This window comes from Carettochelys insculpta, chromosome 3, assembly GCF_033958435.1.
Source record: "Carettochelys insculpta isolate YL-2023 chromosome 3, ASM3395843v1, whole genome shotgun sequence".
In the NCBI taxonomy this organism is placed as follows: Eukaryota; Metazoa; Chordata; order Testudines; family Carettochelyidae; genus Carettochelys; species Carettochelys insculpta.
The window spans coordinates 193,151,700-193,166,963 of NC_134139.1; the positions used below are offsets into that span (position 1 = coordinate 193,151,700).

General features: G+C 40.3%; 1 protein-coding gene across 3 annotated transcripts in view; it reads left to right on the forward strand.

The window, feature by feature from the left end:
- Window positions 1-15,264, forward strand: part of KLHL29 (kelch like family member 29) — a 607,456-nt gene that overhangs the window by 561,115 nt on the left and 31,077 nt on the right. For all 3 annotated transcript variants that reach the window (XM_074991331.1, XM_074991330.1, XM_074991329.1), the window contains 2 exons: window positions 2,576-2,756; window positions 14,556-14,749. In XM_074991331.1, the coding sequence (XP_074847432.1) occupies window positions 2,576-2,756; window positions 14,556-14,749 (375 nt within the window). The remainder of the gene's footprint in view (window positions 1-2,575; window positions 2,757-14,555; window positions 14,750-15,264) is intronic.

The following is a 15,264-nucleotide window of genomic DNA, read 5'->3' on the forward strand; positions in this document are numbered from 1 at the left end:
GGGGGTCAAGAATTAGATTAAGCCAAGTATGCAAAAGAGCCTCTATAATGACCCAGAAAATTTGCATTAATATACATTGATGACACCTTTAGGATTTGGACCCATGGTGTACAGACTCTAGAAGAATTCCACAGCGACTTTAACAGTCTGCACCACACCATCAACTTACACCACGATTCCTCCACACGAGAGATACATTTCCTGGACACTACAGTGGAAATCAAGGATGGCCTGATCAGTATACTTACCTACATGCTTCTAGCTTCCATCTTGCACACATAACTAGATCCATTGTTTACAGTCAAGCCCTTAGGTACAATCGCATTTGCTCTGATGCAACTGACAGAGACCGAAAACTACAAGATCTTTACTAAATATTCATAAACCTGAATTACCCATGAGGAGAAATAAAAAAACACAAATCAACAGGGCCAGATGAATGCCCAGAGACCAGCTACTCCAAGATAGGCCCCAAAAAGCAAAGAACAGAACACCACTGGTCATTACCTAGAACGCCCAACTCAAACCACTGCAATGCATTATTAAAGACCTACAACCTATCCTTAATCAGGATACCATACTCCAGGAGGCCTTAGGTGACAAGCCTGTTCTCTCCTACAGACAACCTCCCAACCTTATGAGGATTCTCACAAACAGCCACAGTCTATACCGCAGGAACACCAGTCCTGGAACTTTTCCTTGCACGAAAGCCCACTGCCAGCTTTATCCACATATCTATTCTGGAGATACCATCACTGGACCTAACCAGGTTATTCACAGAATCACGGGCACATTCTCATGTTCCTCAACTAACATCATATATGCCATCATGTGCCAACAATGCCCCAATGCTTTCTATGTTGGACAGACTTCAAACTCTCTTAGACTGGGCACAAAACAGACATAAAAGCACTCCTAATCCACAAACCGGTCAGCCAACATTTTAATGGAGTGGGCCATTCTGTTAATGACTTAAAAGTCTTTGTCTTACTGAAGAGGACTTTTCACAACAGTCTTGAAAGAGAGGCTGCTGAACTCTCTTTTATATTCAGATTCAACACATTAACAGGTGGTTTGAACCAGGATGAGAATTTTCTGGGTCATTATAGGGGCTCTTTTGCATACTTGACTTAATCTCATTCTTAATCTCATTCTTCTCATACATCTGATGAAGCGGGTCTTTGCCCACGAAAGCATATGCGTCAAAATATCTGTTAGTCTATAAAGAGCCACAAGACTTTTTGTTGTTCTCCAGTCTCTAGTAGGTAGTTGTAAGGATCCCGCTAGTGGTCCCTGAGTATAAGTTTGATGGTATCTGAGAAGAGAAGGAATTTCAGGCAAAGAGTGGTTTTGAATTCCTCCATCACTTCTCCTAATGCTGACTACAGGGAAGTTAGAAACCCCAGGAGCTGAATAAAAAGTATTGCTACCAATTTAGCCAAATCTGTTTGTTTTGCTACGGTGTGAGGTTCTGCAGCAGAGGTCTTTGTGCAAGTTGGTCATTTTGTTAACCTTGTTCGTATTAGGGCTGTGTAATGACTAGAGTTGTGCAGAAACCCAACTCTGCAAAGCTTATTAGATCTCTTTCATGTGCCTTTGGGCCAGTTTATGTTATTGAGTGGAAGATGGGTAAAATTGAGGAGCCTTGCATGGTTTTAGTGCAAAACTTGCCGAGTTTTTTGATTTGCTCTGATGTGAAACACAATGCAAATATAAAAGTAAAATAAAATTATAGCATCTGAAAGTGCTTGTTCCATAATCAACAGCAGAAGACACTTAACAAAAATATACTTTGGTAAAACATTAATGAGGAAGTAGCATAGTTCTATTCTTGGCTCAATTATTGACTTCTGGTGTGGTCTTGGAGAAATCACTTGGTCTTTCTGTACCTCAGTTTCCTATTCTGCAAAACTAGACTAATAATACCCATTATATGGGGTCTTGGGAAGTGAAATGCTTTGAGAACTCCAATTAGAAAGAGCTACAGAAATATCAAGTGTACTGTTAGATCATTATAAACTCTGTGGCAGTGCCTAGAACACTGGCTCTCCACTGTAATAGAAAACCAAACTAAAAATGGACATGATACCTGAAAATTAGGATTTAAACCTTAGAATCCCCTAATTCTGCTTCATATGTGTGCAAAATATACTGTTTCTATTCTTTGGCACTTAATTAAAATAATCATTCTAGATTTTAAATTACACGGTGCCTGGCAAGCCTGTCAGTCTCTGCCACATGACATCTCCTTGCAAGTGTGTGGTAATTTAATAGATTAGAAGTTGTTTATGGACGTTGGATGGGTATATTCTTTTATGCACATGTGCTTCTTTGTATGACATCTTGATTTCTTCGTGTCATCTTAAAAAAACCCCTTTGAGACACATGAATAAATGACAGAGATCTGCATCATAGGAACAGATGCTCACTATTGAGGGTGATTTATTTTAATTAGTCAAATGTCATTTGAAGAGCTTTTATTTGGTAGCTGGCTTTGATTGCAACATACAGCGAGCTGCCTGCATCTAAGTTCTCAGTTAATTCTCTCCTTTTCTTACCCATGCCTTGTTGGCAGGTGGCATGGAATCTGGTGTCACACTCTCTGATGTCTGGTGTTACATGTCCTTACTTGATAACTGGAATCTTGTATCCCGAATGACAGTCCCAAGATGTCGGCATAACAGCCTGGTGTATGATGGGAAAATTTATACCATTGGAGGTGTCGGTGTGGCAGGCAATGTTGATCATGTGGAAAGGTAAGGTTCCCCTCCCAAAGAAGTTATTTGACAAGTGATGTAAAAGGACACTGTTGATTTAGAGTAGCCCCAACATTTAGATTTTGCCAAAACAAGCTTTTACAGAAACTAGAAAAAAATAGAACAGTTTAACCTGTTTTTGAAAGTTCCATTGTAAAACAACTGTATTAAAACAAATATGCCACAGCTTATTGCAACATTTCATGCAAATTGTGCCATGAGTTAATAAACTTTGGCCTTAAAATATTGTGTGGAGTTTAGTGCTGTTGAGAGGCATCAAATTTAGACATCGGGGCATGAAGTTTTCTGTTTCTGTCCAGAGCAGCAACAGGGCAAGTTTCTCAAACACACAGTTCTGACAGAGCACCTCAGGTGTGATCTGGATAAAGCTTATAGGAGTGTGTGGTGCCTAGCCTGTTCTTGGTCTCCCCTTTGAGTCTGCCAGTTGGTGCAAAGTACAGTTGTGAGCTTGAGGTGTGGGAACTGAATATGAGGGATTCCTTGTTCATCTGAAATGGGCATCCATTAGATGGGGACACTTGAATCCATATTTAGATGTGCTGAATAGAGCTTGGTAGAGCAAAGTTTTTCATATAACTTCTGAAAGCTTCACTTTGTAAACTTAATGCTCTTTTAAATTTTTTTCCTGCATGTAATTATATGTAAGTGTTGTATATAAAAACCTACACGAAACATTATTAAGGTTGCAAAGTCAAGCACGCAAAAGTTAGGAAATCCTATAATTAAGTTTGCCTGTAGAATTTTAATTTGTCCTCCATGTGTATATGCATTAAGATTACAGCCATGTGAATTACAGATTTTTCAGCATACTGGCAGGTCTGAAAAAAAGCCTGCCACAAAGAAGTCTCAGAAAAGGCTGAAATATTTTGTCTGGAATTTTTTACACACACACACACACACACACAGAGAGAGAGAGAGAGAGAGAGCATGTGGCTAATACCCAGCATAGAAAAATTCAGTCCATATGTTTAATATCTGCTAAAACTGAAAATGAAGTAGGATCTTAGTTTGGGAAGTGTCAGACAACCTTAATAAGAGGTGGTTCTATCAGCAGCCCCACTTATAATGTAGTAAGAAATGCCTCTGCAACCTTAAACCTATCTCTTTGTGCTGTAGGATTTTGCTGTAATCAAATGATCACCTATTATTTTTCTCAGCATGGGTCAGGAACAGGGTTTAAACCCAGTTCCTTCAGCTCCACATTACACAGTTTTTTTGCTGTTTTTTTTTAAGCATGGGATTGTGATCAAATAGGAGCAGAAAAATAACCCTCTGTGTTGACTAACCCTTTTAGTGGGTCATACAGATATTTGTGAAATGCATCACAATCTCTGTCCCTAGAGCAGAACAGGTACTAGTGACAGACATCGTATCTGAGTAAATGTTCGTTCTGAAAGGCACTGGGCTAAATTCTTGCTACCACTATCATAAAGACTCAGTTTCTAGCCTCAGTTTTTGTTCAGCCTCTCAGTAAAATGGGAGAGTCAGACTTGTTTGCCATGGTCCTCTGGCTTCTAGGCCAGTATGCATTCCCCTGGGCAAAAGATGTAAGTGATATGGAGCTTGGTCTCTGTCTTCACATTTTAACATTGTACCAGAGACCTGGCACACATAACAGGGCTGCCAATCACATGACTGTCATACAAGGTCCATGACGCTTGGCACATCTGTTAAGTAAACCTTTCTATGCAGTGTTGGCGATCCCATCATTGCAGAGGGGAAATGAACTATGGACGGAAACGAAACTGATCCTTGTTGATTATCTGAGTGAATGAAAGAACCCAGGAAGTAAACAAGAAGTATAAATAGGGAAGAGTAAATGGATTTTGCTAGCATTGTGCACACTGTACACTCCAGCTAACGAGGAGTGGATCCAGTGGGCCAAGAACTCCTTGATGGGTTTGTAAACTTTCTTCAGATTCCCAAACCTCTTCTTCTATAATATACAATTGTGCTTTTTTCAGAAAGGAAGTATGTGGGCGAGTGGGGGCATTAACCCTCTTTTTGATAAAGAGGAATGATACTGTACAAACTGATGGCTTTTGTGCACTAATAGGCTGCATTTAGTTTTTATTAGATAGGGTCCTTTTCACCCACCGTCTTTTTCCATCTGTGCTCTGATTCCCAGGGTCTCTCTTAAACAGACCACCATCAACAACAACAAAAGAACAGTTTGTTCTTCCAAAAACAGTGACTATGTAGTCTGGGAATTAGGCAAAGGCAGAATTTCCCCTTGCCCAGAGCTCTGGTCCCACAAGATTACACCCCAGCCCACAAAATAAGTCTTAAGACTCTTGTGATTTTTATCACATCTCACCATATTTGATATTTTTCTTAAATCCATAGCTCCCAGAGGCCTAAAATTACATTTTAAAGGAGAGGCACACATGTCCTAGCTCCATTGAATTTCTAGCCCTTGTGGTTGTGGAAAAAAGCTTGAACATCTGAATCCTTGAGGCTCAGAAGGCAAATAAAAAGATCCCCCACATTTTTTTAACCGCAAGAGTTTAAGGCACTTCTTGTGATTTGGATCTCATCAGATTGGTGGTGACCTTAACCTAACACCATGTGGGGCCTGCACATTGTGGTCTCACAGGCTACATCTACGCTACAGAGTTATTTCAAAATAAGATAGTTCAAAGCAGATATTTCTTATATTATTTATAATATTAATATTAGTTATTATTAATAATGTCTTATTTCAAAATAATACAGCTACACACAAAGGCTATGTCTGCACATGCCACATCTTCTGGAATCAGCATGGTAGTGAGCCATGCAAAAGGTGCTAATGAAGCGCAGATGAAAATTTCCCACACCTCATTACCATATGGACATGTGATTTGGAGTCTGGAAGAAGCTCTTCCGGACTCCAAAATACAGACATGCGGCCCGCGGGGATCTTCCGACGGTGGCTCTGGTTTGTCTCCAGCATTTATTTGAGGGGTGGGAGGACTGGCAAACAGTGTCCATTATTTCCGAAGTCCATTATTTTCAAGGTCTGTTAAATTGAGGGTTTACTGTATTTCAGCATAACTCTGTAGTGTAGACATAGCCACAGAGAAAACACATTCTGGTGAAAGATTTCATGGCTCAGCCACAAACAATCAAACAAGTGTTAAAACAAGAATGTTAGAATATTTACAGTTTAAAACTCACATCTAGTGTAGGCCTTTTATGCATTCTTGTCCAGTAGAATAGTAGCTTTTCTCTATCTCATTTCAATGCATCCTGTTCCTGCAGGCATAGGAAGCCCCTGTGATAGGGATTTGCTAAACTCCTAATTATAATTAATCTGTTATTATCGACAAAAGTGGCTTATGAGAAACAACAGTAGAACAGAGTGCATGCCTAGATTGTATGCCCCTTTAGGGTTATGCTGGAAGATCAGACTTTTTTAAAAAATTAAAGTGAAGAAGAGGGATTGAAGTGTGTGTTAGTTTCATTGTTTAAATCATTCGAGCATGCATGTGTAATGCATTTGGTTTTGGAATTGACGTTGTTGGCTTTTAATGTTAGAAAAGCAAGGAGAGCAAAAGTTCACCTCAAAAACTGCAGCCCGCAGACTGACGCTATTCAAACTGAAGCGTCTCCCAGTTGCCCCAACATCCTAAATTTAGCAGCTACTCAGGAAATTGAAGGCAGATGGAATAATTTTTCCAAGTCTTATGAGCAATGAGGCATTTTGAATTTGGGTCATCTCTTTCAGGAGAATCATTAATGTTCAGAATTATGTTAATTTAATTGCTTAGTTTTCTGATGTCACATACCCAATTAAAACACAGCTTGGAACTTCTCAGTTCTGCATGTGTGAAAGAGAGGGAGAGACCGAGAAAGCGATTACATTTTCTACTACTGTGTGTACTGAATATTGCTCATTGACTGTGCTGTGGTTTCTTTGGGTGGGACATAAGGATAAAGTCTCACAGAAGACAGGAGACCATGTATGCCTTTTAATTGTCACCCAGACTGGATAGTATTACATACAAATAACTACATTACAAGAATGCTGGCAATTGCAAAGTCAAGCACTCAAAACTTAGGAAGTGCTAGAATTAAGATGATCTGTGCCTCTTTGTGAGTCTGCTTTATGATACTGTTATAAGCTGGATGAAATCATGTGGTCTGAGTTAAAATCTCATTCAAGCTGATACCTAAATGAGTTCTCTATTTAAGATAATTGCTAGAAATAGTTGAGAAAAATTACAGAGAATGTGGATACATTAGAGAGAATCCAACAGAGGGCAACAAAAATGATTAGAGGGCTGGAGCACATGACTTGTGAGGAGAGGGTGATGTATTTAGGCTTATTAAGTCTACAGCAAAGAGAGTGAGGACGGATTTGATAGCAACCTTCAACTACCTGAAGGGGGATTACAAAGAGCATGGAGAGAAGAGGCTGTTTTCAGTGGTGACAGTTGACAGAACAAGGAGCAACGATCTCAAGTTCTACTAGAAGAGGTCTAGGTTAGATATTAGGAAAAACTGTTTCCCTAGGAGGGTGATGAAGCAATGGAATAGATTACCTAGTGCAGTGGTGGAATCTCCATCCCTAGAGGTTTTTAAGTCCCCACTTAACAAAGCCCTGACTGGGATGATTTAGTTGGGTTGGTCCTGTTTTGAGCTGGGGATTGGCCTTGATGACTTCCTGAGGTCTCTTGCAACCCTACAATTCTATGAGACCGCAGCTTAAAAAAAAGTCTTTCTAGAAAATATCACCGGGGTTCAGCTGGGTGTTATGACCAGGTGTGTGAGAGGACAGACATACAGAAAAAAGGTGGAAACAGACAAGACTGCAAGAGGAAAACAAAGCTAAAAAACCAAGCAGTGAAGTGTGCCTGTCAGCACAGTGAGGCGCTGGAAACACTATCATAAAAGCTTTTGGATCTGGTGTTGGCGACAGGGACTTCGTGTCCTATAAACTAAGAAGCTGCTCTTTTTGCTCTTGATTCCCTCATAATTCAGACACAGAACTCTGTACATTCTTGGTAAACAAATAAAACTGTATTGAAGAAGTGACTGACTGTTGCCAGTTTCTACTTCCTGCTCGAACATCCCCAGACTCTCAAACTTTGACTAGCAACTCGGGCTTAAAAGGGGCAACAGAAGATCAAAACTTCGACAAAGTTGGGTAGATTTTCATGGGAGTGCAAAGGGCACCTCCCAGACACGTAGGTGACCCCCCGGCCAAATTGTAAGTCCTTACTGAAAAGAAAGAAGGCAGTAGAACAGTTCAGTAAAATGGTACTAAGATTCTTTTAAACAGGAACATAATGTCTCATTTTCCTTAATCTCGCTGTGAGAAGTGGTTGAACTCTTCTGACTGAAATTTTCAGAGAATTCCAGTTTAAGGCAAACAGTTAACCATTTAACATAAGGTTAAAGTTTGGCTAAGTTATTATCGCTGAAGTAAAGGTCCTGTGGAAAGTGTCGCATGCCCTTAACTATTGTTATTGCTATCTGCGCTGTGTATGATTCATGTAGGGAAGTTAGTCTTAGATGCTATCTGGAATGCACTAATGCAGTTAAGAGCAGGTTTCTGTGGAGTCCATAGAAAAAATTATAGAATCATCCCTTCCCTGCTCTTTTGTCAGTACTTTATTTGTACTGTAATCTCTGTGGAGTCTGGCCTTTGGGTGAAATACTGGTACTGCCATCACTGGGAGCTTTGCTATTGACTTTAATAGGCCCAAAATTTTATCTGTTGTCTTTTAACTACATCTTCAAAGAACCAATCAGATACCACAATAATGGGCAACCTTCTTAAAACCTAAATAACTCTACAAATAGATCTGCTTTATGCATTATTATTAATAATAATTTTTGAAATAAATGGCACGTGCCAGCTTAGCTGAAGCCTAAACTCACTTTGTGAAATGGATGTTTTCAGCACATAGACTACATCTACATGGGCAGCTTCTGTCAACAGAGGACACTGTTGACAGAGAAACCATGGCATTACCTCTGTCGACAGATCGCATCTACCCATAAAAGCAGCTTGAAAGAGCAAGTCACTCTGTCGACAGAAAGAAGCTGGGCTGCCCTGCCCTCTCTCAAAAGAACAGCTGACCGGAAGCTCTGCAGCCAGGGCTGCCCCGGGAACTGGAAGCCTTCTCTGCTGACAGAAATGTCTACATGGGCATTCTGTTGACAAAACACTGTTGACAGAGGTTCTATACCTGATCAGGGAGAGGTATAACACTGCCGGCTGAACAGCTGTGTTTTGTCAACAAACTCTTGACAGATCTCTTTCACTGTGTAGACGCTTGGCAAGTTTTGTTGACAAAAGCCCAGTTTTGTCAATAGAAGCTGACTGTGTAGACGTGGCCATATACTCATCTGCAGTGGCTTTGGATTGTTGGGTTACACTTTTGGAGTAGGTTTATAAGGAAATAGCAATGGCACTATGGGTCTCAATCAAGCTCTGCTCACAATTTGGTGTGTAACAGGATGTAAGTCCCCAGTTGCTTAGATGAGAGATTTTTCATACTAGTCTGTCTACTTCTGTGGCTTGTGTACAAATTATAGAAGGAAGAATGAAGAGTATCTGTGAACTAAGTCTCTAAATAATGGATGGGGCTTACTAATGTATGAGAGCTGACAAAACTGAATATGCTGACAATATATATGGCTAAATATATGTGGATTTGTATACTTAATAGTAATTATGTGTCTGAAAGGTCTTTGAAAGATGAAGCATGATGATCTTTTACAGGGCCTCTAGTTTTATCTAGGATTTACTGACTACTGCAATTTACATGTGCACATGGAAAACAGTTTAAAAATTAAATATAAAAATAATCTATAATTGTCTCTACCCACTGTATCAGAACCTACTGTTATATTAATGTCTTTAAAAAACTGCATCTAGAACCTTGTCCAAGAATAGTTCCCTCAGAACAGTTAGAAGGAAATGAAAAAGGCAAAACCATTAATATAATTTTAAACATCCTGTGAGCCATCCGGAGTGCAGATCGATATTACAGAATGAACCTTTATTTTGTAAAGCATCCTTCCTGAAAATTGTATTCCAAAGTTAAATAATGTGTAAGATGGAGAAGGATTACTGGTCTACAGAGTTGGTGGTCTATAAGGCTCACATAACAGATAATGATAACATTAAGACTTTATAAAGTAAATATGTTAGAGTAATCAGTCATTCTGATTAACTTTAGAAGCAGAAAAATTGAGAGGCTCAGGAAAAGGTGTGGCGGGGAGCTGTTATCAGATTAGATATGAAAATAGATGGAGCATTCCTAAAACAGATAGCTGTTCCAAATGACAGGACTGCAGAGTAAAAGCGTGATTTGCCATTAATGCTGAGATTGTGAGAAAAGGAAGAGAAAGACAAAATATGCTAAATGGGATGAGTGAAGTGAAAGAAAGATCAGTGCTACCATGGAAAGCTGGAGAACGCAAACTTTTCAGAACAAGGAGGGTAATTTTTGTTTTGCAGATCTAATCCCTTATCTAAGATGAGGCCAATAGACTCCCAGTGCTATGTCTGCCATGAGAGAATGACATGTACAAGCTGGGAAATGGGGAAGAAGAAGCTAGCATTGGCAGAGTGGCGAGCCAGACATGTTTTGAGCACTTTTGCAGCGGGACAGCTTTGGGTAGATGGGATTCAGAGTCCATTAAGTCTTAATTTAATGCTGTAAATAGCAGAGTCAAATGAGAGGTCTGAGTCAAGCAAAGAGTTCAAGATGGGATTTTTTTTTTTAAGTCTCTTGGCAGCAAGCAGTTGAATAAAGTGGAGTCATTAAAGTTGTCAAAAGAGACTCATCATTATTGTAAAAGTGGCAGCTAAAGATGGTGATAATGAGAATGTAAAGAAAAATGTAAATAGAAAAGAGCAGAAAGCCAAGTGCTGAAGTGGTTATTAATCTTCTCTGCACAAGAAAGTTGCACTGGTTTAGCTTTATTCTATTTTTAAATCAATTTAGTTAATCTGGTGCAAATCCCTGTGTGGACACTTTTGGAGTTAACTGAAGCTAAACCAGAATGATCTAGTGTTTGGAAAACATGTCACAGAGAGACTTAAGACACTGAGACTAGTTAGCTTATCCAAGGTGAAGAGGTGGCATGATTATGTTCCATAAGTGTCTGTGCTACCTGGATAAGAGAGATTTGACAGTAGACAGCTCTTTTATCTAGCAGAAAAAGGCATGAGATCCAGTGGTTAGAAGCTGCAGCTAGAGAAATTGAGACTAATGAAATGAGGCATATAATTTTACAGTAAGGCTAATTAACCAGGGCGTGAATTACTTAAGGACATGGTGGATTCTGTATCACTTGAAGCCTTTAAAACCAAGAATGTGTCTCTTTCTGGAGATGGGTTAAAATAATAGTGCAAACAAAAGTTAAGGGGCAAATTGTTGGCCAGTAAATAAGCGAGCATCACCGTGACTTTACACTGCCAAAAGAAGAATGCTCAGGTGGACAAGGGTCAGGGGAGCAGAGAAGGAAACAAAGGCTGAGAGGGTACACCATGAAATGACCCAGGATGCTGGTAGCCTCTGTCAGAGAAAAGCCAAGGGAGTATCCTGTAAGATGGCTGGGTCATAATGACAGGTTTCAGAGGTAGCTGAGTAAGTCTATTTCAGCCAAAACCACTAAGAGTCCGGTGGCACCTTAAGCACATCAACTTTATTATGACATAAGCTTTCATGAGTTTCAACTCACAAAGCTGTAAACCATAATAAAATTGTTAGTCTTTAAAGTGCCACTGAACTCATTATTTTGGGTCATAATTGGCCACTTTACTTTGAATGGTCTGTTAAGCCGTGTCTGCACTAGCCAAAAACTTTGAAATGGCCATGCAAATGGCTATTTCGAAGTTTACTAATGAAGCCCTGAAATACATATTCAGCGCCTCATTAGCATGCAGGCGGCCCCGGCACTTTGAAATTGATGTGGCTCGCCGCCACACAGCTCGTCCCGACGGGGCTCCTTTTCGAAAGGACCCCGCCTACTTCGAAGTCCCCTTATTCCCATCTGCTCATAGGAGTAAGGGGACTTCAAAGTAGCCGGGTTCCTTTCAAAAAGGAGCCCCATCTGGATGAGCTGCGTGGCGGCAAGCCACATCAATTTCGAAGCACCGCGGCCGCCCGCATGCTAATGAGCCACTAAATATGTATTTCAGCGCTTCATTAGTAAACTTCGACATGGCCATTTGCATGGCCATTTCGAAGTTTTTGGCTAGAATAGAAACAGCCTTAGAGTATGTGCTTATCATTTATGCTAAACAATCTGTTTGAGTTTATTTTAAGCTGCAGCACCTGAGTACCTTTCCCAGACCTAAGGAAGATCTCTGTGTTGCTCAAAAGCTTGTCTCTCTCACCAACAGTCCAGTAAAAGATATTACGATGTCACCAACTTTGTCTCTCTAATAATGTGGGGTCAATACAGCTAAAACAACACTGCATGAAGCAATGGCTGTATCATGTGAGAAGATGAGATGTGGGATATGTTGGCCAAAGAGTACAAGAGCTAATAGTCACTTGACAAAAACCATTAAATCTAGTGCCTGTCACCATGGCTATGTCTACACTAGAAGCATCTGTCGACAGACGCTATTGTCGACAGGATAATCCCGACAGAATCTCTGTCAACAGATTGCATCTACACACAACTTGCTCTGTCAACAGAGGACCGCCAGACTGCACTGCCCTCTGGTGCCATAAAGCGGAAAGGACGCTCCCTGAGTTATGTGGACAGAAGGCCCCTTCTGTTGACAAAACTCCCTGGTGTAGACCTGCTCCATATGATTTGATATTTTTTTCTGTTTCTTTTCTTAATAATTCAGTTTTTTTCTGTTACTTTAGGTTCTTAAGGAAGAGGTTAGAGGTAGCAAAAACCTTTAGAGAACGTACTTCTCGGTGTTCTTTATTATATAGAAAAATCCCTGACTTTATTTGATTAAAATGTACTTCCATTTAGGTTTTTCATCTTTATTAATTAAACAACAGCCATCACTTATTATTAGTGAAATGTTACTGATACTAAAAAATCTGTTCCTGTCAGTACGTGATTTTATTCTCCTAGCACTATTGCCTGTCATTTATCCCAAGTGCGTGTGGTTCCACTTTTGGTCACTAGGGGTATTGCTGTGTCTGGAAGCTGGCCTCCCTGCCCAGATCTACAGACTTGTGTGGGTGGGACTTGCACTACAACATTAAAAATAGCAGTGCAGATGCCACTCTGATATTTCAGCTCAGGCTGGAGCTCAGGTTCTCAAATCCACACCACCACTGCAGCCTGAGTTCAAGCAGCTGCGCAAGCAAGGTCTCCACACAGCTAGTTTTAGCTCACTGGTGGAAGCTTGACCAGTACAAGTCTGCGGTGGGCTCAGGCTGGGAGGCTCACTCCGTTAGGTAGTGTAGGGATATCCTGGCAGACTGAGCCATGTGTAACTAGGCCTGCTGACAGAGCAGGGCAAAGAAGGCAATTGCCCCAGGGCCAGGGCTCCCTGTCACCACCACTACTACTACAGGAGCAGTGGTGATCGGAGTCCCAGGCCCTTTCAATCACTGCCAGAGTACCAAGTGGTGCATTCTGGGTGGCAATAAGGGCTGGTGAGGTGGGGGCAGCAGCCCCAAGCCCCAGCCTTTCTACCCAAGACCCCACCTCTTCCAGGAGCACAGAGCCGCCTCCCGACACTTTGTCAAGGGGCCCAGCAATGCTGTTGGCCCCGTGTGTCACAAAGGGAGACTATCACCAGGAATAAAGATGTCAGTTTCAGAAAGAGACTCTGAAGACCAGGAATCTGAAGTATTTGCCTGTTGTAAGTACCCAACCTATTATCAGGAGCCAAAGCTCTAAAAGGGTGTTGAAGATTTGTGCGTTTGTTATCAATTGTTCCGAGTTACTACTATTTAGTCAACTGCTATTTGACTGAATGTGCCATTACATGGAAATATTGAACCATGTTGTTTTCTGCTGTCTCCAAGGCTCATTTTCCCAGAGCTATTTGGATCACTGCCACGTTACTTTTAAAAATAGATGCCTGATCTTGTGACTTTGTCTAAAATGAATCTTAATCCTTTGTTTATTAACTGCACATCCTTATGGTCAATGGCTTAATTAAATCAGATACTGATGACCTTAAAACTAATTTAGTGCTCTAATGCATATTTTTTCTGTTGTGCTACATGTTAAAAATGGATGCAATGAGGAAATCTTATTCCAGTTGCAAAATCCCCATTAACATTTGCAATATCCTGCAATGAAGTATAGTCGCAGCTTGATACATACAGCGACAATTAAATGGAGGCAATTTACACGTGCACAAAATGTGCATTAATGGCTAGTTAACTGGAGTAAAAAGAGCTATCATGTTGCATTATGTCTGATGATGAGATGAGCTTCACAAGCGAAACAATTTAAGTATTTTAATAATTCCCTGCTTATGGTTGCTATTGGATATCACCACACTGATTTGGAAGAATAATCTTACTGTATTTCAATTAATAGAAATTAATTAGTGGAAGTCATCTTGACAAAGGTGTCCTGAATTTCTTTAGCCCAAGCTATAATTAGGCTGGAGAGGCATATGAAGTACATAGATTTAATTTTCTCTGCGCCTTTATCGTTATCTTCTTTAAAGGATAGAAAGAGACATTAATTGCATTATTTACCAAAACACTTGGCTTGCTTTGGTGTTAAGAGATATGTTTTCAGGTCTGTTTATCTGTCTGACTATCTCTCGGTGAGTCAGTAATTTACAACATAACCATCACTGTAATATCTGGACTTACTCCTATGCTTTTGTTTTAGGTATGACACAATCACCAATCAGTGGGAGACAATAGCTCCTCTGCCAAAGGCCGTGCATTCTGCAGCTGCTACTGTTTGTGGTGGCAAGATTTACGTATTTGGCGGAGTCAATGAAGCTGGTCGTGCTGCAGGAGTTCTGCAGTCATATGTCCCTCAGACTAATGCATGGAGTTTTATAGAGTCTCCAATGATTGGTAAGTGATCAGCAGTTCACGAAGTAGAAAGAAAATAAATATCGTGGTATGACTGTCTGGCCAAATACTAAGTAAATCAAAGAGCCTGAATGTGAATATGTCTTTAATAAAAAGTTGGCAAAAAAGTGTTTGTAATAGCAATGTCAGGCGGAATTGGCAGCAGTGTGCAATATATTATCCTGGCGATGCAATGGTCTGGATCTCTTACTCAAGGCAAATGACACTCGTTAACACTCTCTTCTTATTTAGCTAGAATGGGTGAGTTCAAAGTAGGATGGAAAGGAAAGCAACACAGTGCACTAAAAGATCATTGTGCTATCCATCATCACTTCATGCCTAAAACAGTGCCACGAACTTAATAGATTATTATTTCTATTGTTGAAATCCCTCTTACCCCAAAAGGAAGTAAAGATCTTTTTTTGCAAGAACTCATAGATGTTGAGTGGAATTCACCCTTCAGGATAGGAAATCCACAAGACAGGAGGACTATGAAACTCCAGCACGGTTTTTATTAG